This window comes from Zalophus californianus, chromosome 6 (assembly GCF_009762305.2).
Source record: "Zalophus californianus isolate mZalCal1 chromosome 6, mZalCal1.pri.v2, whole genome shotgun sequence".
Lineage (NCBI taxonomy): Eukaryota > Metazoa > Chordata > Mammalia > Carnivora > Otariidae > Zalophus > Zalophus californianus.
Genome location: NC_045600.1, coordinates 12178809 through 12203391, shown reverse-complemented (window position 1 = coordinate 12203391; position 24583 = coordinate 12178809). Strand labels below are relative to the sequence as shown.

Here is a 24583-nt window from a genome sequence, read left to right as displayed (position 1 = left end):
CTTGACATTAGACTGATTTTGCTCTACACTTCCTTCTTCCCATGTTTACTGCATTCTTTTGAAAAGGAGCTTTCTTTTGCCTTTTGAAAAAACAAGATTATCTGGGCAACTAACATCAATATTTTAGATACTGTGCCCACATTTTCACTTTTATTGTAATTGCTTACATCTGTATAGTCAGAATTGTGTTTCTGAGAGCCTCCCAACCACCAAAGCTATCTTTTTCTCTCAGAGTCTTGAGCCACAGGATCACACCAATAATTTAGTATACATAAAATGTTTTTAAACTGAGATGCAATGAGCTTACACCTAATCCAAGTGTGCTGGTCTACTTCACATTTTGCTTCAATAGGGGTAAACAAGTTGATAAATAATAACAAATTTTAAAAGTAAGATTCCATGCAAGTTTTAATATGAGAACAAATTTTCCCAACTTTTCCTAAGTTAATTTAGTTTTATTTGAAAATCAAAAAGTAAAATCCTTCCTGTTTAATTCAGGAAGGACTCATCTTGAATGTCAGCATTATAACCAGAGTTAAGACTTATTTCCATCTTGACTTTCTATAATGTATATTTTCATAAAGTGAGATACTAAGACAGGTTCATCAATTTTGATTACTGCCTTTTCACTTACTAAGAACATTTTTCCATGTCCTTAAAAACTCTCCCTAAACATTATTTTTTATAGCTGCCTAAGTATTCGATTGCATGGTGCTATGGTTCAAATTTGGCCCCAAAAAAGATATGCTGAAGCCCTGATGTCCAGGAACTCAGAAAGTGACCTTATTTGGAAATAGGGTCCTTGAAGATATAACTGGTGAAGTTAAGGTGATGTCACAGTGGAGTGAAGACACAGCGACAGATGGAAAATGGCATGTGAAGATGGAAGCACAGAATGAAGTCAAGGAATGCCAAAGATTGCTGACCATTACCAGAAGCTAGGTTAGCAGCATGGAACAGATTCTCCCTCTCTGGTGACACCTTGATTTCAGACTTTCTCCAAAACTGTGAGCGAGAAAATTCTGTTGTTCTAAGCCACCCATCTAAACTATTTAGATAGTTTCCAGTTATTCCCCTATGAACAAAATTGCCAAGAATACTTTATATATTTTTTATTTGCATTTTAAATTATTTCCATGGAACACATTCTAAGTAGAATTACTATGTAAAGGCATATAAATATTTTAAGGCTTTGATGTGTTTTGTAAAAATAATTTCCAGAAAGTTCTCTGTTCTAGAGTACCCTACAAATTTTTTCCTAATTTTAGTAAGCAAAGAAAGAAAAGAGAGAGCAATATGTAATTTAAATTTTTATTTCTATAATTACTAGTGAGAGTAAATTTTTTCATGGTTATTAGTTATTTGAATTACCTTATTTTTAAATCATATGTCCTTACAGAAAATACCTTTCATTTGCATGGAAAAACACTAGCCTTTCGACATATATGAGAAGACAAAAATGAAGATATATTTAAACTAATGTGAAATCTAAAATCTGTAAAACCAAACCAGTCTTCCGATTATAATAATTGGGAATACTTAAATTTATTACAATCATGCAATTACTCTTCAAAATCAAAGTGGGCTAGGAGGAAAGAAGATGAAAATATAGACATTTAGGGCGCCTGGGTGGCTCAGATGGTTAAGTGTCTGCCTTCGGCTCAGGTCATGATCCCAGGGTCCTGGGATCGAGTCCCTCATCGGGCTCCCTGCTCCTTGGGAAGCCTGCTTCTCCCTCTGCCTCTCTCTCCCTCTCTCTCTGTCGCTCATGAATAAATAAATAAAATATTTTTTTAAAAATATATAGATATTTATTTTCCTTTCATACAGGAAAAGTAGTCTCCTTACATATTGTTCATTTTGTATATACTTCAGTGATTAAGATTTTCTTTTTAAATGCATCTTAATAGGGCGCCTGGGTGGCTCAATTGGGTAAGCCACTGCCTTCAGCTGAGGTCATGATCCTGGAGTCCAGGATGGAGTCCCAGGATCGAGTCCCGCATCGGGCTCCCTGCTCAGCAGGGAGTCTGCTTCTCCCTCTGACCCTATCCCCTCTCATGTGCTCTCTCTCTCTCATTCTCTCTCTCAAATAAATAAATAAAATCTTTAAAAAAAGAAAAAAGAAAAGAGAAGTCTTCACATTTAAAAAAAATGCATCTTAATATTGGACAATGAAATATCAAGTATTTTTGAGGCACAAAATTGTGTTTAAAAAGCAAAGAATATGTAATTTGCAATTTCCCCAAAATAAAACACTTTCTCATTCCAATTCTTCATAGTTTAAAGTGACAAATCTGAAAAAAAAAAACACACAAAAAGAAATTCAAACACAAAAAGTCACTTACATTAGAGCCCTCCTTTGCTGAAGATTTGAAATGCACGGGTTTGGGCAATGTTAGTGTTCCTTTTATTGAAATAGTAGGAGTGTCTCCACAACTAGAAGGCCAACTCAAATCTCTGCACTAAAAAAATTAAAAATACAGTTTGAATTTTACAAAGGACCCTGACAATACAAATATTTTATGTATTTCTTGAGTTAATGACTTAAATAAAAACTATAAAAGTAAACATTACTGTACAGAGATCTTTTGTTTCATCTACATTAAAATAATTTGACATTTAATGTTCCAGACATCACAAATCAATTTCCTTCTTGAGGTTAAAACCACAATTCCATCAGACCTACAGATTTATTTTCTTTAGAGTCTTTTTAAAATATTTGTTTTCTGCAAAATACCACAGAATCCTAAATTCTAAAGAAGGTACTGTCCTGTTCCACAGAGAGAGTAACAGATGTTTATAATGAAAACATTCAATTTTCTAAGAAAAGTTGATATTAACTAAATTAACTTACCTGCAAAACTGTGATCCAGATCTGCTCTACTGAAGAATTATAAACCACTTTCACATTCAATCTCCCAAAATCTCTTTCATCTCCTGACAGAGTAATTGTATCTAAATTGTAAAAGGACAAGGACATTTGAAAGGCTATGCAATCCTTCTAATCCAATTACACTTTGATACAATCCAATTTTAAGAGCACAACTGAAAAATACCATTATTATTATTTTTTTAAGTTGCCACTTTAATAAGACAAAAATCACACTTCAATGTTATTATTGGAGTGCTAGGGGAAGACCTCCTATAAAAAATACATGGCTTGAAAACTTAACTCAAATACAGTCTGAGAGACTTAAGTTAAAACTAAGATAAATTTGGGCGCCTGGGTGGCTCAGTTGGTTAAGCAACTGCCTTCGGCTCAGGTCATGATCCTGGAGTCCCGGGATCGAGTCCCACATCGGGCTCCCTGCTCAGCAGGGAGTCTGCTTCTCCCTCTGACCCTCCCCCGTCTCATGTGCTCTCTCTCTCTCATTCTCTCCCTCTCAAATAAATAAATAAAATCTTAAAAAAAAAAAAACACTAAGATAAACTTTCCCAAATAACAGTGATATGGCTTTAATCATGGATGCTTCTGGAAGTTCCTTACTAGAATACTTCAAAACAAACAAAAGGCATTTAACTGTTTTGTGTTTTTTTAAAGATGCACTCATGCCTGAACACTAAAAAAAATGGGCCACCTGATCTGAGTATTCATATGCAGATAATAGATATATAACCACCTAGAGGTTTTCTTTTTTACTTTACCATATATTTGCTCAAATTACTATTAGGTAGAAATAATACATTTAAAAAAAAAGAATATAAAAAGAAAATACTTATTCCTTACCCAGGCTTCTGTTACTGCCCTGGGAATTTTTCCTTGAAGAAGAAGTGCTAGGCATGCTGGACCATGAGTCATGTCTCTAGAGAGAAAAACTGTTCTTAAGTCCGATATCACACATCAAACTTTAAAGATTCTGAAACTTATGCCCCAACACCCACCCTACTATCAAACTGCATGCTAACCATGTTGAAAGTGTTACTGGTCAGAATGTCCCTCTTTTAGACACTAAAGGAGGAGAAAAGCTTTCTGTGTGTGTTATCAGGAAAATCTTCAATAGCTTACTCAAATCACATATGGGGAAAGCCTTTGTTGTTTGGGGTTTGGTTTTATAATAAGGAAAAAGAGGTTACTGCTTACGTTTCCTACTTGAAAGTATCCATAAAAGTAAGAATACATTTGGAAGTGTCCTGTTACCTAAAAACCTGTTAAGTAGCAGTCATCAAAGTGTGGTCCCTCTGAACCAGCAAGATCAACATCAGCGGGGAACTTGTTGGTAATACAAATTGAAGCCCCCTGTGCAGAGCTACTGAATCAAAAGCTCTGGGGGTGAGACTGGGCAGCCTGTATTCTAACAAGCTCTCCAACCTATTCTGAGACACGTTCAAGAGCTGGTGCTATAAAGAAGTAATTCTGCAAAAAATTAACTCGACTGAGGATTACAAACGATTATTTAGAATACATTTCCATTTTAATAAAATACATGCACATACACTCACATGGAAAAAAGCCGGCAAGTATATATAACAGTATTTTCATGGTGCTTTTAGCCTGTTACAGGAATATAGGTGATCTGTCTTTTTACTTTGCTTAACTCTATTTTCTAATTTTTAATAATAGTCACAATTTATTTATACTTTTAAAAGAAACTTTTTAAACATCAAAAAATTATTCTATTTCAAAAATAGGAGGGGGCACCTGGGTGGCTCAGTTGGTTAAGCGACTACCTTCGGCTCAGGTCATGATCCTGGAGTCCCGGGACCGAGTCCCGCATCGGGTTCCCTGCTTGGCAGGGAGTCTGCTTCTCCCTCTGACCCTCCCCTCTCTCATGTGTGCTCTCTCTCTCTCTCATTCTCTCTCTCAAATAAATAAATAAAATCTTTAAAAAAAAAAAGAGGATGCTGTGTTAATATTAATGAATAATTAAAATCCTGTATCTCAATAGAAATACTAATTTTTACTAAGTAGGTAGCTATCTTCAACAAGGAAGGTTAAATCAATAAGCACTTCTAAACACACCATTTTAAATTCCAACTGCCTTCAAGATTGCCTGAGTACCTACCAACTGAGAGATGTAAGATTCGTTTTAAAAAAAGGCTGCCTTTTAGTATCCAGCTGAGTGAAAAAATGCACATGGGAAATGCTAAGTGTTTTTTCTTCAGCTATTACCACAGATTTATCTACAAAAGATCTACACATGTTGCTTCTAATGTAATTCACACATTCCTCAATTTTTAGCTTGAAAAATAAATTATTGTATACAATTAAATTTATATCAGTAATTCACCTGCATGAACCGCTGAGATGAACTTGTAAGATCAAACATAGACTTGCTTAGTCCAGGGGAACTGGGGAGTTTGCTGGTCCTTAAATCACAAACTATAAAGGGACATGGAAAAATTTCTTTATATTAAAGAAGAAGAAACATTGGAATTTTACTTAATCACCATGAACTAAATCTCTACAGGAGTGTATCATGAATATTAATGCAAACTACTTAAGAGATAAAGTCTACTAAAGTTTAAATTTTTTTTCAATTATTTTACTTTTGTTCTAAACAGAAACCAACATAAATCAAACAACACATTTTCACAACCACATCAAATATCAAGCAGGAAAAATTCTTTCTTTCTGCTTACATTTCTCCATTCCATAGGAATACTCTAGTAAGAGAATGCAGGTCTTCTGCGCTAAATGCAATTCATCTACATAATGAGCATTTACTACATTAAAAAAAAAATACTGAATTCCATATTTCTAGTTTATATTTCTAGTTTCCCTCCTAAACTAGAAGATTCTTTTTTCTTAAAGATTTTATTTATTTGATGGAGAGAGAGGGAACACAAGCAGAGGGAGCGGGAGAGGGAGAAGCAGACTCCCCGCTGAGCAGGGAGCCAATGCAGGGGCTCACTCCTAGGACCCTGGGATCGTGACCTGAGCCAAAGGCAGACAGTTAACCAACTGAGCTACCCAGGCACCCCCCCTTTTTTTATAATTGTATTCATTTATTTGACAGAGAGAGAGAGATAAACTAGAAGATTCTTAAAGAATGGAACTCGGTATATTAACTGTGTATTCTAACACAGTGCTGAAATAAATATTTAAATAAATACTTCTGCCTTGTTTTCAGCACCTCACCCTGAATTCAGTTGTTGAGATAGCTATATACATTAAAAACCTAAAACACAGAATTTTGTGAATCAGATATGTACATGACAGTCTAACATTGATACAGTCCTCAAATATTAAACTAAGAAACTTCTATGACTATGTAGGCATTTTCTGTTTTCTTTGTTTACATTTATAATCTCATGAGTTTGTAAATTTATAATTTTCACTGACTAGAGCAGGAAAGAAAAAAGCTGAAAATAGGGGCACCTGGGTGGCTCAGTCATTAAAGGTCTGCCTTCGGCTCAGGTGATGATCCCAGGGTCCTGCAATCGAGCCCTGCATCGGGCTCCCTGCCTCGCAGGAAGCCTGCTTCTCCCTCTCCCACTCCCCCTGCTTGTGTTCCTGCTCTTGCTATCTCTCTCTGTCAAATAAATAAAATCTTTAAAAAAAAAAAAAAGCTAATAAATATCTGTTGTAGAATTTCTGAATGGATAGATGATATACAAAAAATGAAACTTTTCAAAGAAGGACAAATAAAATGGAATTTGGAACTACCAATACACATAATTAATTAATCCTTCAATTTTTCCATTAGATAGAATACCACAGAGACATCACGTTTATCATATCACTTCTGAAGCCTGCTTTTCTCTTATTTTTTTTGTTTTTGATAAGAATCATCATCTCTTCCAGGGTCTTAGATTTAACTTAATTTCTACATTTGTTAAAGAGAAACACAAAGAGAAAACACAAAAAAATTTTCATACCTGATCCATACAGTCTCACTGCTTCTGAATGAGGAGGAAGGCGCCGGCTCAAATCGGGTGAAATGTGCTGATACCTATAGCATGGGTTGTATATATCATAGCCGGATCCATGCTGGGATGAACTGGAAAGTTCTACCTTTCGATCTCCAAAAGATGCTCTGGCAGATCCTGAAAGTAAGTGTTTCTAAAGTTTTATAACACCCTTTTCTTGGAGTTATTAGCTAACAGCTGGTGCATCCAAGGCAGAGGAAAAAAATTTTGTCTCAAGTGATACCAAATCACATGTGTTTGAAATAAAAAAAAAAAAATAAGCACACATTTATTGAGCTCTGCATGGAATCTTCTGCCAGGGATCAGCCATGAACCCTGCTCTCAAGACAGTCTGGTAAATTTTTAGCATTTTTTTTTTGTCCCATAAACAATTCTGTATTTTGTGATCTGAGTTTCCTTTCATTTTTCTACTTACACAAAGAACAACTTTTAAGTAAAAAGATTATCATTTTTTGATGAAGATGCAGAACATTTATAAAAATGGCCCGCATGCTGAGATACACAGAGCAATTCTCAATAACTTTGAAAGGACTGAAATCACGGAGTAATGTTCTCTAACCACAAAGCAATAAAGTCAGAAATCAACAAAAAGGTGATTAGAAAATACTTATATGGAAACACCAAGGACCTAGATAACCGAACAAAATCTTTAAGGAGAAAAACAAGATTAAAAGATCTGTGCTACTGGGTATTAAGAACAGAACACTGGCACAATAAAATAAGATTGAGCAGAACAGAAAGAGACACCAATTATTTTGTGGACATTAGATTTAAAATCAGTGTGGCACTGAAAAGTGGTGCAGAAAGAACAGTCTTCACTAAAAAGTGCTAAGACAATTGGATATTGATATATAGGAAAAAACCTTCATCCCAACTAAAAAAATTCATAAAATATTAATTTCAAGTGGATTGTGGGTCTAAATTAAATGTTAAAGGCAAACCAATAAAACTTGTATATTTAAGTAAATTTATAAGACAATTTTCACGGCCTTAGAGCAGGGAAGAACTTCTTAAATGGAACACAACATTTATCATAAAATATTTTAACACAATGAACTACATTAAAATTGAAATATTCCATTTTTCTAGACTATTGAAGAGGGTGCAAAGGTAACCCATGGAGTGGGAGAAGACACGTGCAGGAAAGAGAACAAACAAAGGGCTCACAGCCAGACCATATAAGGAATTCCCACAAATCAGTAAGAAAAAGACAGGCAGGCCCAAATATAAATTGGCTGTAAGACTCAAGCAGGCACTTCAGAAGAGAGGCTATCCCAATAGCCAAAAAATATGAGTGGGTGCTCAATTTCATTAGTCATGAGGCAAATGCAAATTAAAAACTCCAAGGAGATTCCACTCCAGACTCAGCAGAATGGTTAAAATCAAAAAGCCTGACAAAAGCCCAGTGTTGGCAAGAGTAGTGCGATGTGAGCTACCAAACTCTGCTGGCGGGAATATAAACTAAGGCAATCACTGCAGAAAACAGTTTGCCAAACTCTATGAAGGCTGAGATATGTATACCCTGCGACATGACAACGCCATTCTGGGACACATACACAACTGAAATGCGCACACGTGTGCACCTCGAGACTTGTACAAGAATGCGCTTAAGCATCATTATCCAGCACGGCCCCAAATCGGAGAAAGACTCAACGTCCATCAACAGTAAAATGGACCTGTACTATACACCTACGACATAAAAACAACTTTTGTATGCTGTACAGAAACACGACTGTATCCCGTGCCATTTGGGATAAAAATAAATCTATTTTTAATAAATACAATAAATATAGTGTACAGATATTGCAACTAACTGAAGCTACTGACAATTTGAATGAATCTCACAAAAATAATGTTGAATGAAAGAACCCATAAACAAAAGACTATATGCTGACTATGTCATTTCATTTACATAAAGGTCAGAACACGGAAAAAACTAAACCACGACACGTAGGGATATGTGCTTAGGTGGTAAAAAGGAAGAATAGCAAAGAAGCAGCAACTGTCTCAGTTGGGACGCTGATTACTCTGGAGTGACGGAAAAGAGGGAAGATGGGGGCTTCTCTGTACTGCTGGCGATACATATTTGTTTACTTGAGCAGCAACCATACACGTGTTTTGCTTTGTAATAAATCACAGAGCTACGTATTTCTGTTTTGCTCCTTTTTTCTACATGTGCGTATTTCCAATTTAAAAAGGGTAAAACAATAGATCAAATTCCTTTCAAAGTTAAGAATTACACTGGAAATAATAGAGAGACATAAAATAAAGTTTTTAAGTGTTTAAATTATTGCCATCTTTTCATCCTTTTCATCCATTTAAAATAGAACCCACAGTATAAACCAATACTTTCTGAATTAAGCTAAACTATAAAACAGGTGGCTTCACACTGAGTTCAGAAAAGAAAAATAAAATATGGGGTTATGAGGTGAGATCTTATCCTCACCCCAGTTCAAATAACTATGTGTGTAATCCAAGCACAATACATAGGCAGAGCGGTGCCAAGAGGGAGTTATGATGCCAGGGAGCTTTGTAAGGAGCCTGTGCACCTCAGAAGCTAACCCTTAAATCATTCAGCCACAAGTCTGTTTATGGTAACAAGAATACTGTCAGGAGTAGAGCACCAAAGATGACTCACTACCTTTATAGGCTATACCTAAAAAAGAATATTCTGATTTCATTTTTCCTTTACAGAATTCCAATTTTCCCCTCAAACAATATACAGTGATACCATTTTTAAAATTCAACAGGAATTTCTCTCAATTTATAGAACCACAGTGCTATAAAACTAACATAAAGTAACATTTACATTACACCTCTCAAAAGCTCTATTTAAAATTTCAACAGTGGGCGCCTGGGTCGCTCAGTTGGTTAAGCGGCTACGTTCGGCTCAGGTCATGATCCTGGAGTCCTGGGATCAAGTCCCGCATCGGGCTCCCTGCTGAGCAGGGAGTGTGCTTCTCCCTCTGACCTTTCCCCGCCTCTCATGCTCTCTCTATCTCATTCTCTCTCTCAAATAAATAAAAAAATCTTTAAAATAAAATAAAATAAAATTTCAGTAGTTATTCAAAATGCATTCTCTTAATGGATAGGTAGACAGGTAATAAAGCAAGCTCATTAAGATGTTATTGATAGAATCTGTGTATTACAAAGCAGTAAACAATGGCTGTAATCAGACCCATCAGTAAGTAAGCAATGAAACAAAACACATTTCAAATACCTGACACATAATTTCAGTCCTTACTGACAGTGGTCTGCCCTATCTCCCTCTCAAAATTTCCTTGTCAGCCCATCACTACTCACAAGCACATACACCAACAGCATGTGCCTGTCTGACTTCTAGAATTAGACACCAAGAACACTTTCTTGACTCTAATAAGGTCATCTTTCTCTCCAATATGATCAAAATCAGATGGCTTTACCACATACTCTTTGAGCCTATAATTTAAGTGTAAATCAATTTCCTCATTCATTCAAATCAAAAAGCAATCTGTGTTCTAGTGATCTAATAAAACAGACAAAAGAAGAACTACCACACATTGCCAGGGAGGTATTTCTTATTTTCTGATTATGAAAATAATACATAAGATACCCTAAATGTTTAAGAATACAGAATTTGTTAAATGAATTATGGTACATCTATAGATTTAATACTATGGAGCCATTAAAAAGCAATGAGTATGAAAACATGTTCACAATGTGTGGTATGAATAAAACAGACTGCAAAACTGTTTATGTGGTTTAATCCCAATCCTGTTAACAAGTACAAGAGAAAGAGAAAGACCACTGATCAGGGTACAGCGTAGCCAAGAGCTTTTAAACATTGTTTTTGAGAGACACTGCTGACGTGCAAAACAAGGTGGTGGGCCAAGCACAGGGTTCCTCTTTCCTTGAAGAAGGAAGGAAGGGAGGAAAGTGGGAGAGAGGGAGGGAGGGAGGGAAGGAAGGAAGGTCAGTCAATCACTCCTACCAAACCCAAGTCTCCTATAGATAACAACAGTAGGCTGTAGACCAAAAACAAAGTGAACAAAAACCCTGAAGGGACTGGAGGCTGAGCAGAAGCAGGGCATATTCAGGACAGCACGGACTCTTGGAAGAAAGGGAATGGCCACTGTTAGCCTGAGCACAAGCCAAAGTTGGCGCTGCACAGAGCAGATAAAATGACAAAGGAAAATCCACACTCTTTCTGGCCTAAAGAACCAGAGGGCAGGGTTCAGAGCAACCACAGCTGCTAGAAAGGTGGGAATCTTGGAAAGGAGAAAGCCCGGAATTCCGGGAATAAAGTCTGCTCAAATAGCTGGCTGATCCCTGAGCCACACGTGTGCGAGGCAGACTCCAACTAAGGATATAAAAACCAAGCTGAGATAAGAGCTGCCATCAAAGACAGAATTTGCAGCATAGCCCAACCAAGTTCATTGCCTCGTTAAAAGAAAGAAAAAAGGAAAAGGGGGAAAAAAACAAAAACAAAAAACCCTCTCGTCTCAGAGTAATATAACAGATTCTAAAGTGTCCACGACACAACATCCAAAACCCAGAATACAATCCAAAATTACTCCATGCACAATGACATGAAAAGGTGACCCATTCTCTCCAAAAAAAGACAAACCACAGAATCCAAACCTAAGAGCCTCAGATGTTAGAATTAGCAGATAAAGATACTAAAGCCCAAAGACATAGAAGAAAATAGGCTTACAATAATGCAAAAAAGAAAACGAAATCACAGCAAAGAAACAGAATCTACAAAAAAGAACCAAATGTAAATTCAACAACTGAAAAACACGATGTCTAAAATAAAAATTCACTGGATGGGCTTAACAGCTGTATGAAGCTGACAGCGGAAAGAGACAGTGACCTTGAAAATTAATAATATCCAATCTTAAGAGGGGGGGGAAAAACATTGAACAACAACAAGCAAAAGAAGTCTTAGAGGCCCATAAAACAATATAATAAGGCCCAACATATGTCTAATTGGAATCCCAGAATGAGAAGAAAGGATGGGGCAGAAAAACATATTTGGAAAAATATTCTAGATTTTGATAGGATTTTGGATTACACTGTTACATGCATTTGTCCAAACTCAACAAAAACAAACTTAAAACTGAGGCAGTTCTTTGTGTATAAGGTTTATGTCAAAAGAAGAAAACTGTAAACAGATAGTGAACTCTGGTAAATTACATACATGCTTAAGTATTTAGAAGGTAGTGTATTAATGTCTGCAATTTACTGTGAAATGTGTTCTCCACCACCCCCAATTCAGAAAGAGGACTGGATAAATAGATATGTGATTAAGTATGGTAAAATATTAATGATTGATTCTATGTGGTGGATATATGGGTATTCACCGTTATATTCTTTCAACTTCTCTGTACGTTTGAAATTTTTCATAAAAAATTTTGAGGGGGGAAAAAACATTGTGACAGTATTTCAATGGACTAAAGCAAATTATTTTTAAAATACAAGAATTACATGTTGTTTCTTCTTATCATCATTACTCCACTGGCCTCTAACAACATCAGCCAAAATTTACCCAATGAATCTATCTCACTCAAGTGGCTATTGAGACTGGGAAGTTACATATACACTGGAATATTACTCAGTCGTCAAAAAAAATGAAATCTTACCATTTGCAAGGGCATAGATGGAACTAGAGAGTATTATGCTAAGCGAAATAAGTCAGTCAGAGAAAGACAAATACATGATTTTACTCATATGTGGATTTAAGAAACAAAACAGATGAACAGAGGGGAAGGGAGGGAAAAATAAAATAAGACAAAATCAGAGAGGGAAACGAACCATAAGAGACTCTTAACCACAGGAAACAAACTGAGGGTTGCTGGAGGGGAGATGGGTGGGGGGATGGGGTAACTGGGTGATGGACATTAAAGACAGCACATGATGTGATGAGCACTGGGGGTTGTATACAACTGATGAATCACTAAACTCTACCTCTGAAACCAATAATACACTCTATGTTAATTAATTGATTTTAAAAAATTTTTTAAAAGGCCACATCTATACACAAATGTGTTGATTGTGGTCAGATTTCATAATGGGACCTTTCAAAGATATTATACATTAAGTTCCTCTACAGAAAAAGCAAAACATAAAAAATAAAAATTTATACATAAAAGAATTTTATATCTTTCAAGATATAAAAGAGCAAAATCAAAGAAACAATAGCATTTAAATGCTATGTGTTGATTCTTAAATCCTGCCATGTCTTTGTTTACCTTCGAGTCCCTCCAGATGTGAAGGAGTTCCTTGTACCCTGGGCTGAACATATGATAGCTTAAACTTGGGCACCACAAATGGTACTTCTTTGCCATTAGATGGTAATTTGGAAAGTAAGTAATCCTCAGTACAGCCAACCTGAGGCTTTACCGAAACAGCAGTCAAAGGAGGGGCACAGACAGGTGTAATCTGACTCTCGGAGACTGCTTTAATGTCTCTCTCCCTGGAAACTGCGTGTAAAAGAAGAAAAAACAAAAATCACAAATATGAACGTAGAGTTATATACAATAACCTAAAGTTAGCATGCTTTGGTACTTACGTAATCAAACTGCAGATACAGAAACTACTACTCATAGATCCTATCAAGCACTTCTGGAATCAATGCTTAATTCTGTCCAGGCAATATTTGAGAAATTAATATACTATTGCCAAAGTAATATTAGCTTATCACAAAATAAAATGTATTTTCACCCTAATATAATAGCAACTCTCCCTGTTCTAGCTTCTTTGACCCATTTCATCCCTATCTCAAATGCTATGTGATTCCTAAGCTGGTGACTTAGGATGGGGAGGTAAGGGACACCCAGAGTTCACCTTTATGTACAATTAGTATTGTCTGTTGACTTTAGAAATGAAAGTACAACAACTACTGTGTAGGAATTTATGAAATGTTTTAATGCAAAAAGAAGCCTTCGTACTCAAATATACTAGAAAGCTATGCTCTAGATGAAGGAATACAAGAAAAAGCCAGAGAAAAATAATGTTCCAAGGGAACTCTCCAGGAGTCCTTTATAAATATGGGGTCTTGATGAAATAATGGGTCTCTTCTCCATTAATCTTTCATTTGTGAAAAGGCATTTTTTAATGCACTGTTCATAAACTAGAAATTGTCTTTATTCAAATGAAAACATTTGCCAGAGTATATTGTCCCCAAACACACCCAACACGTTTCTCTCCCTGCCTTTGCCTGCACAATTTCATCCACCTATCATACTCAGGTCCAATTTTCACCTTTTCTTCCTTACTTCTTCCGATCCAGCTGCTGAAATCCATTCTAGACTCCTATGCCAAATGCCATTCTCTCAGTGGTGATGTCCCAGGGTATCTCTGGGGTTGAATGTTGAATTTCTCTCTCTCCCACCATGCTCCAGGGTACTTTAATGCTTACCTAGTGTGCCTCATATTTATGTTTCTGTCTCCCCCATGAAGTTAGGAAATACATCTCATTATCTTTATATTAAAAAATGTCACAAATAAAAAAGACAATACATGTTTGTTGAAGTCAAAAGAAGCCAAACTCACAATTGTGCTTTTCTGTTCCACCATAGAAACATCCTCTACAGCAACTCTTTATAAATTCTGCTGCCATTACATCCAATTTCCAATAGTCAGCAATTGATCCAAACTTCCAGTTTTAGTATTAATCTGTTGGTAGAAGAGAAAACAAGTTAACATGATCATGCTTAATGCCATTAGGTATCACTCAATAAATCGTATTATCTGTCTTTCTAAGATGAATGAGGAATACAAAGCAAAAATATTTAGAGGAAGATAGATTTTTCATCTTATAATTTGTATGACGTAGGCTCCTTATAAGTTATTAAAATGACATACTCAAAAATCACTAACTGAACAATCCCAATGTTAAATCTGGAAAAAAAAGAAAAATTCCACCCTCAATTTTCTTTCTTGCCAGGTATACCCAAATCAATGCCCAAGCAAAATTTCCTAGAAAATATGGCACTCATAAAAAGTGTGAGAAAAATTTCACTTCCTTCAAATCATTCTTTGGTAATCCAAAGGTCCTATAATGGGGCCAATAAACAACTTCGTAAGTTGGTTTAACATTTAGAATTACACTAACAGAAAAATATATCTTGGGGCGCCTGGGTGGCTCCGTCGTTAAGCGTCTGCCTTTGGCTCAGGTCATGGTCCCAGGGTCCTGGGATGGACCCCCACATTGGGCTCCCTGCTCCACGGGAAGCCTGCTTCTCCCTCTCCCACTCCTCCTGCTTGTGTTCCCTCTCTCACTGTGTCTCTGTCAAATAAATGAAATCTTAAAAAAAAAAAAAAAAGACCTGAGCCGAAATCAAGAGTGAGACGCTTAAACAACTGAGCCACACAGGCGCCCCTTACGGTATCATTTTAAATTCATACCTTGACATAGAATCTAATTTAAAAATGGGCAAATGATGTGCATAGATATTTCTCCAGAGACAGATAAATGGCCAATAAACGCATGAAAAGGTGTTAACACCATCAGTTATTAGGGAAATGCAAATCAAAACCACAATGAGATACCAACCCACACACACTTAGGATGGCTATAATCAAAAAGATAGACAAAAACAAGTGTTGGCAAACTGGAACCCTCACAGATTGTTGGTGAGAATGAAAAATGGCTCAGCAGTTCCTCAAAAACTTAACCACAGAATTACCATATGACCCAAGAACTCCACTCCCTAGGTCTCTTACACCTACAAGAATGAAAAATATATAGCCACACAAAAACTTGTACACAAATGTTCATGGTGTCATTATTTATAACAGCCAAAAAGTGGATATGACCCAAATGTCCATCAACTAACAAATGGAAAAACAAAATGTGGTATATCCACACAAGGGAATCTTATTCAGCCATTAAAAAGGAATGAAGGGGCGCCTGGGTGGCTCAGTCATTAAGGCTCTGCCTTCGGCTCAGGTCATGATCCCAGGGTCCTGGGATCGAGCCCCGCATCAGGCTCCCTGCTTGCCGGGAAGCCTGCTTCTCCCTCTCCCACTCCCCCTGCTTGTGTTCCCTCTCTTGCTGTCTCTCTCTGTCAAATAAATAAAATCTTAAAAAAAAAAAAAAGGAATGCAGTACTGATTTGTGTTACAACATAAATAGACCTTGAAAACATTATGCTAAGTGAAAAAGGCAAGACACAAAAGACCACATATTGAATCATTTCGTTCATATGAAATGCCCAGAATAAGCAAGAAAGTACATTAGTGATTGCCAGGGGCTGAGGGGAGAGGGAGAAATGAGGAGTGACTGCTAATGGGTACAGGGTTTCTTTCTGGGGTAAATAAAAATGTTCTAGGATTAGCGATGATGGCTGCACAGCTTTGTGAATGTATGAAATACCACTGAACTTGAACTGTACACTTTAAAAGGGTGAATTTTATAGTATTTGAATTATACATAAAGAAAAATAAGATATTAAAAAAATTACACCTTGAAATGTTTTTGGACCACCAAGGTGATGTGAACCAGCTCCCACCACCGCCCATGACTGGTGGTTATAATTTCCTAAGGACAGGTTTTCTTCCCCTGTTTTACCTGGCATCAAGGCAACTTTCCTTACAGATCTTTGAAAGAGGTAGAGTGAGTTTTTGTCCTTGACACCACACACCTTTGGGAATCCCAGAATTAAAGGCAGAGAGTCTTTTGTTAGCTTGCCTCGTATTTTAATAAGCCCACGGCTGACTTCTAACTATGCCTCCAGTCCTGCAAATTCACCAAGTTCTTAATCAAATCTAACCAAGTTGCCCCGGTTTAGCAAATGCCCTCAGAGCAAATAAGACTTATGGATTCCTTTAGTCTCAGATTTTCAGCTTTCTTTTAGATTTTGGCATATTAATTCCTAAGTACCTTTTTAAAAAAAAAGCTTAAATGAACATTCTTAGCTATTTGCAGTGTGAAGGTTTTTCCAAATATCTTAACTATATTCCCAACATGAAAATTCTATATTTACTTCTCAAGTTAAAATGAACTCTAAGGAGTTAAGACAGGATTTGCAAAAACAAAAGACAGCCTGATACAGTAGCTTCAGTATTACAGGGCACCTGGATGACTCAATCAGTTAAGCATCCGACTCTCAGTTTCGGCTTAGGTCATAATCTCAGGGTCGTGAGATCAAGCCCCATGTGGGGCTCCATGCCAGGAGTGGAGCCTGCTTAAGATTCTTTCTCTTTCTCTCTCTCTCTCTCTCTCTCCCTCTGCCCCTCCCCCCCCAAAATAAAGAAATAATAAAAAAATAAAGTAGCTTCAGTGTTACTTGTGACCTCAGCTGATTACAGTAGATATTTAAGATTAAAAATATATTCCAGGGAAAAGTTTACTTTAGAAAAAGTTAATTTGAAAGGGAGTCTAGTTTTAAAAGAACTATGAGTAGATGACTCCTTCTTTTAGGTATCATTACCCAACTAAAGTAAATAAGATTGCAGGCAAGGATACACAGAGAGACCAAAGAAAGATTAGTCCAGATACATATGCACACATATGTGGAAGCTTGACATATGATGCTTGTAGATCATAGGGAGGAAAACCAGAATATTCAGTAAATGATGCTAGGAAAAACTGATTACCCATATGGAAAAAAAATGAAACTGGATCCCCACCTCACACCACACCAAAATCAATGGCACATGGATTAAAGACATAAATATGAAAGGTAGTATTTTAAAGCTTTCAGAAGAAAATATCAGACTATATCTCTACAACCTCAAGGAAAAGATAGATGTGTTAAACAAGATGCTGAAATCACAAACTGTAAAGGAAAAGGCTGACACATTCAACTACACTATAGAATGTGTCCATCAAAAACCACATAAAGTAAACAAACAAAAAAAACAACACATAAAATAAAAGACAAGACAAGCCTGGGGAAAAGATATTTGCCATATGCATAATTGATAATAAGTACCATAAATAAATAAATGCAACTTCTGAAAATCAACTTATAAAAGCAAAAAAAAAATAGTCAAAAGACAGACATCTCATAGAAGAGGAATTATGGAAAGTTCGACATCATCAGTAATAAAGGAAAATATAAGTTAAACCACTAATGGAGTACCAATTCTCACCTGCCAGACTGTTGAAAAGAAACAATTCAGATAACTACAAATGGTGTACAAATGTCTCAAATGTTGAGGAAGGGAACAAAGTGAACACTTAACACACTGCCTGTGAAAGTATAAACTGGTACAACCACTTTATAAAACAATTCAGTATTACCTAGCAGAACTGAAGACCCACAACTCTACTCCTGGGCAAAGAGACATGGATTAGAATGGCCCTAACAGGTGCACCTGGGTGGCTCAGTCGGTTGGGCATTTGCCTTCGGCTTGGGTCGTGATCTCGGGGTCCTGGGATGGAGCCCCATGTTGGGCTCTGCGCTCAGCCAGGAGTCCGCTTCCCCCTCTCCCCCTCCCCCCACTCGTGGGCACTCTCTCTCTCAATGGATAAAATCTTAAAAAAAAAAAGGAAAAAGGAGGGGCGCCTGGTGGCTCAGTTGGTTAAGCGACTGCCTTCAGCTCAGGTCATGATCCTGGAGTCCCAGGATTGAGTCCCACATCGGGCTCCCTGCTTGGCAGGGAGTTGGCTTCTCCCTCTGACCCTCCCCCCCCCTCATGTGCTCTCTATCTCTCATTCTCTCTCTCTCAAATAAATAAATAAAATCTTTAAAAAAAAAAGGAAAAAGGAATAGCCATAACAAAACAGCTTTTAATGGCAAAAAGTAAAAATTAAATTAAAAAAAAGAAAACTGAAAACACCCCTAAATATCCATTAACAGGGAGATGGATTAACAGTGGTAAAGTTATACAATGGAATGATATAGAGCAATAAAAAATAAATGAACTATAACACATAAACATCTATGAATCTCATACTGTATAAAAAAATCATGGAATAAACATTACATTATTTATGAATACATACCTATGTAGTAAAACTATACAGAAAATCAAGGAGTGTAGGAAGAAAAAGATGCAGAGAGAAAAGATATAATCAGGGCTTTGAAAATACTGACAACGTATTATCTATAAAGCATGATATAAGTGGCTTTTGTTTGTATTCTCTAAATCTGTGGATGTGTCAAAAGCACTATTTTGTACATATGAAATAATTTCTCATTTAAAAATTAAAGAAATGTATGGCCACGGTAGCAAATATGAAAAATACTGAAAACTATATGAAGAATATAAAAATTATCAATAATCCCATCACCCTGAGATAACTACAATATTTAAAAGAAAAAATAGGGGCGCCTGAGTGGCTCCGTCAGTTAAGCACCTGCCTTTGACTCAGGTCATGATTTCAGGGTCCTGGGATCAAGCCCCCATGTTGGGCTCCCTGGTCAGTGGGGAATCTGCTTCCACTTCTCCCTCTCCCTCTGACCATTCCTCTGCTCGCACTCTCTCTCTCAAATAAATAAATAAGTAAATCTTTAAAAAAGAAAAGAAAGGAAAAGAAAAAATATATAGTGTTTTCTTCCACGATTTTGTTTACTTTTTTTACAGCCTTATTTAAGTACTGACTTGCAGTAAATTGCACGTATTTAAAATGTACAATTTCATGAGTCAAACATATGTATACATTGGTGAAAGCATCTTCACAATCAAGAAAATGAATAACCCACCAACCCCAAAAGTTTCCTCACACCTCTTTCCAATCCATCGGTCCTAACTTTCCCTTGCCTCATCCCCACTAACCACTAATCTGTTTTCTGTTGCTTTCAGCTAGTTTGCATTTTCTAGAATTTTGTCAGGTATAATTTGAACATAGTTTATGCATATGATTTGCTGTTGATACATTTTTCCAAAATGATTTACCAATTCACACTTCTACCAGCAGAATACAGGAGTTCCAGTTGCTTTATATCCTCGCCAACACTTGATTATTGGCCTTTTCCATTTTAGCTATTATTTTCATATTCCAAATGTAAATACACATAAAACGTGTCTGAACAAGCAACAACAAAAAGAATAAACTTTCAATGATGATTGAAGTAAAACCCCTTATAAAGAAATTTTCACCTAAGAGCATTTTCCCTTGAATGCATAATAATAATTGAAGCAAAGCCCCTGACGTATGCCTCATGAATTCTGATTTAACCAAAACGTCTGATTTCTACATAAGATATTGAGAAGAATCACGGAGATAGACAAGAAAGAATCACATGACTTAAATGTAAGCCAGGAGTATCACAGTACTGGAACCTAGATGAAATGCCATCCGACAGAGTTTGTGGAAGTGTCACTTTACCACTCATACATAACACCTGAACCCAACAGACCAAAATACCACTACGACAAGTGGTCATAATTTGAATGGGGGAAGATGAATTTCTTATAATAGTTCTATTATTCAATATGCTCAGCTACTTGCTCTCAGCTTCTCCTACTTAACCATAAAACAGGAACAACGCTGTGAGATGCACTTTAACATAAAGGTATTTTCTGTTGTCCTTACGTTCTTTCCAAACGGGACTATAAACTCCCTTCTACCACCCTGTCACTTCTCCTTCTAATCTTTGTTTCTCAGAATAAGGACTCTACTCTCCTTATCTTTATTTTTTCATTCTCTATTTACTTTTCAAATTCATTCATATTTGCCTTCCATCCTTATCATTTTGCTTAAATTGTGTTTGCTGAGATCAATGACCACCTATCCTAACTACCTAAGCCAAGACACCCTTAACCAGCTCCTATTTTCCAGACTCCTCTGACTCATTTGAGATAGATTTCTCTCCTGATTAAAACTCTTTCCTTGGGGCGCCTGGGTGGCTCAGTCGTTAAGCGTCAGCCTTCAGCTCAGGTCATGATCCCAGGGTCCTGGGACCGAGCCCCGCATCGGGCTCCCTGCTCAGCGGGAAGCCTGCTTCTCCCTCTCCCACTCCCCCTGCTTGTGTTCCCTCTCTCACTGTGTCTCTCTCTGTCAAATAAATAAATAAAATCTTAAAAAAAAAATAAAACTCTTTCCTCTCCAGGCTCCTATGAACTACTGTCTGCTAGATTTTCCTCCTTCCTTCCTGACTTCTCACTCTCCACAGCTGTCTCTCTACATCACTTAAATGTTGGTGTTTCCCATCCTTAGTCTTCTCTTCTCACTCTACTTGAGTGATTTCTTCCACTCCCACAGGACTAATGACCACAAACCCACCATGCACATTTACAACTCTTGACTTCAGAAAATCAAAATACTAACACATCTGCCAACCAAACAGGTCTGCCAGCCGTCCTACAAGAACCTTACTCCTTTTCTCTCAACCTGAATCAATCTGGTTCCTTTTAAGATTTTATCCATTGAGAGAGAGAGCGCCTGTGTGCTCTCTCTCTCTCTCCATGTGTAGGCTTTATTCATGAATACAATAATTCAAGTGGAGCCAATACAAGAGACACTTCTGAAATATTTTTCTTGAAGGGTTTAAAGAAACACAAATTTTTACCAAGACTTTTTCCTCCAGTTATGAAGGTAACTCACAGCCATTGACAAAAACTACAAAATACAAGAGATAAAAGGTAAATCTCCAATTCCAGCTCTCAAGGGCAAGCAACATTAACATTTCCTTCCAGAAGAAGCAGTTTTTAACCACAATAAAGTTACATGTCAAAATATTAAATCAGTAAATAGGGGGTGTTGTTGTTAACTCAATGTCTTCCAGGCTACTTTTTACAATATTAATCAGGGGGAAAAAAATTCTACTATATGCTTACCTGAAGTAAGAATCAATAATATTCTAAAAACCAAAGCAATTCTCTCACATGCTGTATTTTAAGTATTCTAAAGGAACCCATGTTTTTGGCTTGGCATGTATCTTGCCTATATATGGACGTCTATCTGGGTGCAATATACCCCACAAATCAGCCATGCCGTTTCCCTTTATTTAAAGGAAGCGACAGCACAGGAAGAGGGGAAAAAAAATTGGAAGAGACAGAAGCCAAATCTAAAATCAAGCTGAGTGTACAATTCGTGTTTTGCAACACCCCTTCTCTGCTTCTAAAAGTTTCAGGAACATCACAGATAAGAGATACTCAGCGAACCTGTTCTTATCCGACTCTCCATCTTTGCCCAGACCCCACCTGCGCCGGGCAGAGAACCCGGCGCGCAGCCGGCGCCGCCGTACTAGGGTCTCCCCTCCCTGCGTTCCGGGGGCTCCCACTGAACTGACCCAGGCAGGGCGGGGGGCCCGGTCTCGCCCCCCCCCGCCCCGCCCACGGTGAACCCGGCCGTCGAGGGGCCCCAAACCTGCCCGGGGATCCCGAGAGCAGGCGTCGCTGAGGAGACCCGGGGACCAACCCAGAAGATCTCTCTAAAGTTAAAGGAGATGAAAACCCATACAGAACAGTACGCCTGGTGAGGCTGGGGGCGAGAGGCTCTGCTGGGGCAGGGGCCGCTCTCGCACCGCCCCCCCTGCACTCCACGCGCCCGACCGGGAGGCCCGAGACAGCTGCGCGCCCTGCAGCGCCCCGCGGCGCACCTGAACCCGCGGCCCCCTCCCCTCCAGAGACCTGCGGCCCGGCCGCCCTGCGCGGGGTCTCCACGTGCGGCTCCCCAGGCGCCCCCGCTCCACACCGCGCTGAGCCGGCGCCGGTTACCTCCTGCCCCGCAGCAGCCACTCCGCCGTGGCCTCCCGCGGGAGCCGGGCCCCCGGTCACCTCGCGCGGCCGCACCCTGAGACCCTGCCTCCGGTCCCTCCGAGTCCGCCCCGCCCCCTTCTCAGGTCCGCCCCGCCCCCCGGAGGTGCGCGCCGAGGGGCGGGGCGGGGCGGGGCAGGGCCGGGCCGCCCTCCCCCGCCCCCCTCCAATCACCTGAGCGCTCTGGGCCGGCGCTCTGGGCTGGTGCCCTCGGCCTCTCCCGTCTCGCCACTCCCAGTCCCTGCTCTCGGCTGCTCCCTCTGCAAAGATCTAACTGGGAGCCAGGCAGAGTTTGGAGTGCATTGTGAGGGGTCAGAAGGGAGATTAGGAGGAAAGTTATTGTCCTGATGAACTTCTTTGTATAGGGAGGATGGAGCGGTCTTTCTTGCCAGAGGTGTGGCTGCACCCTTTTCTTGGAAACAGAAGAACCTTTTCTAAGCTGCCTTGTATTTGTTACCTTAAGAATCAGCCTGCTTCTCTTCATTTTTGTGACTTTACACCTACTACCACCTTGCCAGCAATAGGTATGTTGGAAGGAATCCTAAAGGCATCTACTACAGTGCCCTGGGCCCCCATATTACGCTGGAATCCACTCTAGCACCCTGACAAGGAGTGGGCTGGCCCTTTTATGCTTCCCGTGCTGGGAATCTCAACACTGTTCTTAGAGAAAGTTGTTGAGTGACTTCCTGGATGATCTGTTGATGAATGGCTGAGCTTTTGAATGGCTGATGAGGTATAAATGAAAATTACTCTCCTTGAGGGTCACGACACACTTATAGACCGAAGAACTGTGTTTTATGGGCGCCTGGGTGGCTCAGATGGTTGAGCGTCTGCCTTCAGCTCGGGTCGTCATCCCGGGGTCCTGGGATCGAGTCCTGCATCGGGCTCCCTGCTTGGCGGGGAGTCTGCTTCTCCCTCTCCCTCTGCTTGTTCCCCCTTGTCTCTCTTGCAAATGAATAAATAAAATCTTTAGAAAAAAAAAAAAGAACTGTGTTTTACTTGGTATCATTCTGTAGTTCCCAAATTTATTTGACCTGAAGGGTGGCAGGCCAAAATATGCCACTTTGGCATAAGGGTTTTTTGTTTGTTTTTTTTAAGTTAAAAGCACTTGAGAAACAGCAGATACCAGATCGCTCTGACCTTCCTTTTTCTTCCTGAAAACAGAAGATGAAACTCCCAAACGCAGTATGTCGTCCCTGTACCAGGAGACAAGAAACATTCTTATCACCAGAGACAGGGAGTAGAGGACAAAGGAAATCGATACACACAAACCTTCCTAGTCACTTCACCATTAACTGCCTCAGCTCAAGCCTCTTTTTCACTATTTACGACCCTTTGTCCAACTTAGTGTGTTAAGTGTTCAGCTCTAACTGCTTTTGATCTCCATTTTCCTACAAGGGCTGCTGTGCAGCATGTAAAACACTGTAAAGCTTTGCCCTTCTTAATCTATGTTAATTTAATTCTCAGCCCCAGCCAGAAACCCTAAAAGGGTGGTGGTAAAGTTTTGCCTCCCCTACACACCACACAACTGTCTTCTTAAGAAATGCCATTCGCCATCCTGGGCCATTAATGTTTCGATGCACAGTTTGATAAACACTGCTTGAAAGCCCTCGTGCATTCACCTTCAATAATTTCTCTGTAACAAATGTTTGCAAAGTCCTGTACTGTTTACACAAAGCTCTCACATGAGTCATCTCATTGAACCCTCACAATTATGATGCAACTGTTATTATCCTTGTTTTACAGTTGAAAATACTGAGAGTCAAACAAATAGTGGCTGCCCAAGTATAGAGTCAAGATTGACTCTGGACTTCAGACTCCAAAGCTCTGAAACATATATTATATAAAATATGTGTGTGCATATATATGTATATGTACGTACATGATGTGCTGTACTTAAAGGTCAAATGAGAAAGCAAATATATATATTTTCTCTGACAATTTGTATTAGAAAAACTCAGTTTTCCACCTGTTGTAGGGGAAAACCCAGTTCTTTCCTCCTGTGTTTCTCTTGCCCCTGTACCTTCTTGACTCCTCATACAAAACACTTTCATTCTGACATTTCTGGTCTCCAACTGTG

The 24583-nt window shown here is 38.6% G+C and overlaps 1 protein-coding gene across 2 annotated transcripts in view; it reads right to left on the bottom strand.

The window, feature by feature from the left end:
• Positions 1 to 22603, bottom strand: part of TC2N (tandem C2 domains, nuclear) — a 34485-nt gene extending 11882 nt beyond the window's left edge. The window contains exons 1-8 of one of the 2 annotated variants that reach the window (XM_027572555.1): positions 22465 to 22603; positions 14404 to 14526; positions 13101 to 13331; positions 6820 to 6987; positions 5229 to 5320; positions 3728 to 3803; positions 2855 to 2955; positions 2346 to 2462 (exon numbers count right to left, since the gene is read on the bottom strand). In XM_027572555.1, the coding sequence (XP_027428356.1) occupies positions 2346 to 2462; positions 2855 to 2955; positions 3728 to 3803; positions 5229 to 5320; positions 6820 to 6987; positions 13101 to 13331; positions 14404 to 14470 (852 nt within the window). In that variant the 5' untranslated portion in view covers positions 14471 to 14526; positions 22465 to 22603. Of the gene's footprint in view, positions 1 to 2345; positions 2463 to 2854; positions 2956 to 3727; positions 3804 to 5228; positions 5321 to 6819; positions 6988 to 13100; positions 13332 to 14403; positions 14527 to 22377 lie in introns of both variants that reach the window. The other variant, XM_027572556.1, reaches the window with a different exon arrangement.
• Between the last annotated feature and the right edge of the window lie 1980 nt (positions 22604 to 24583).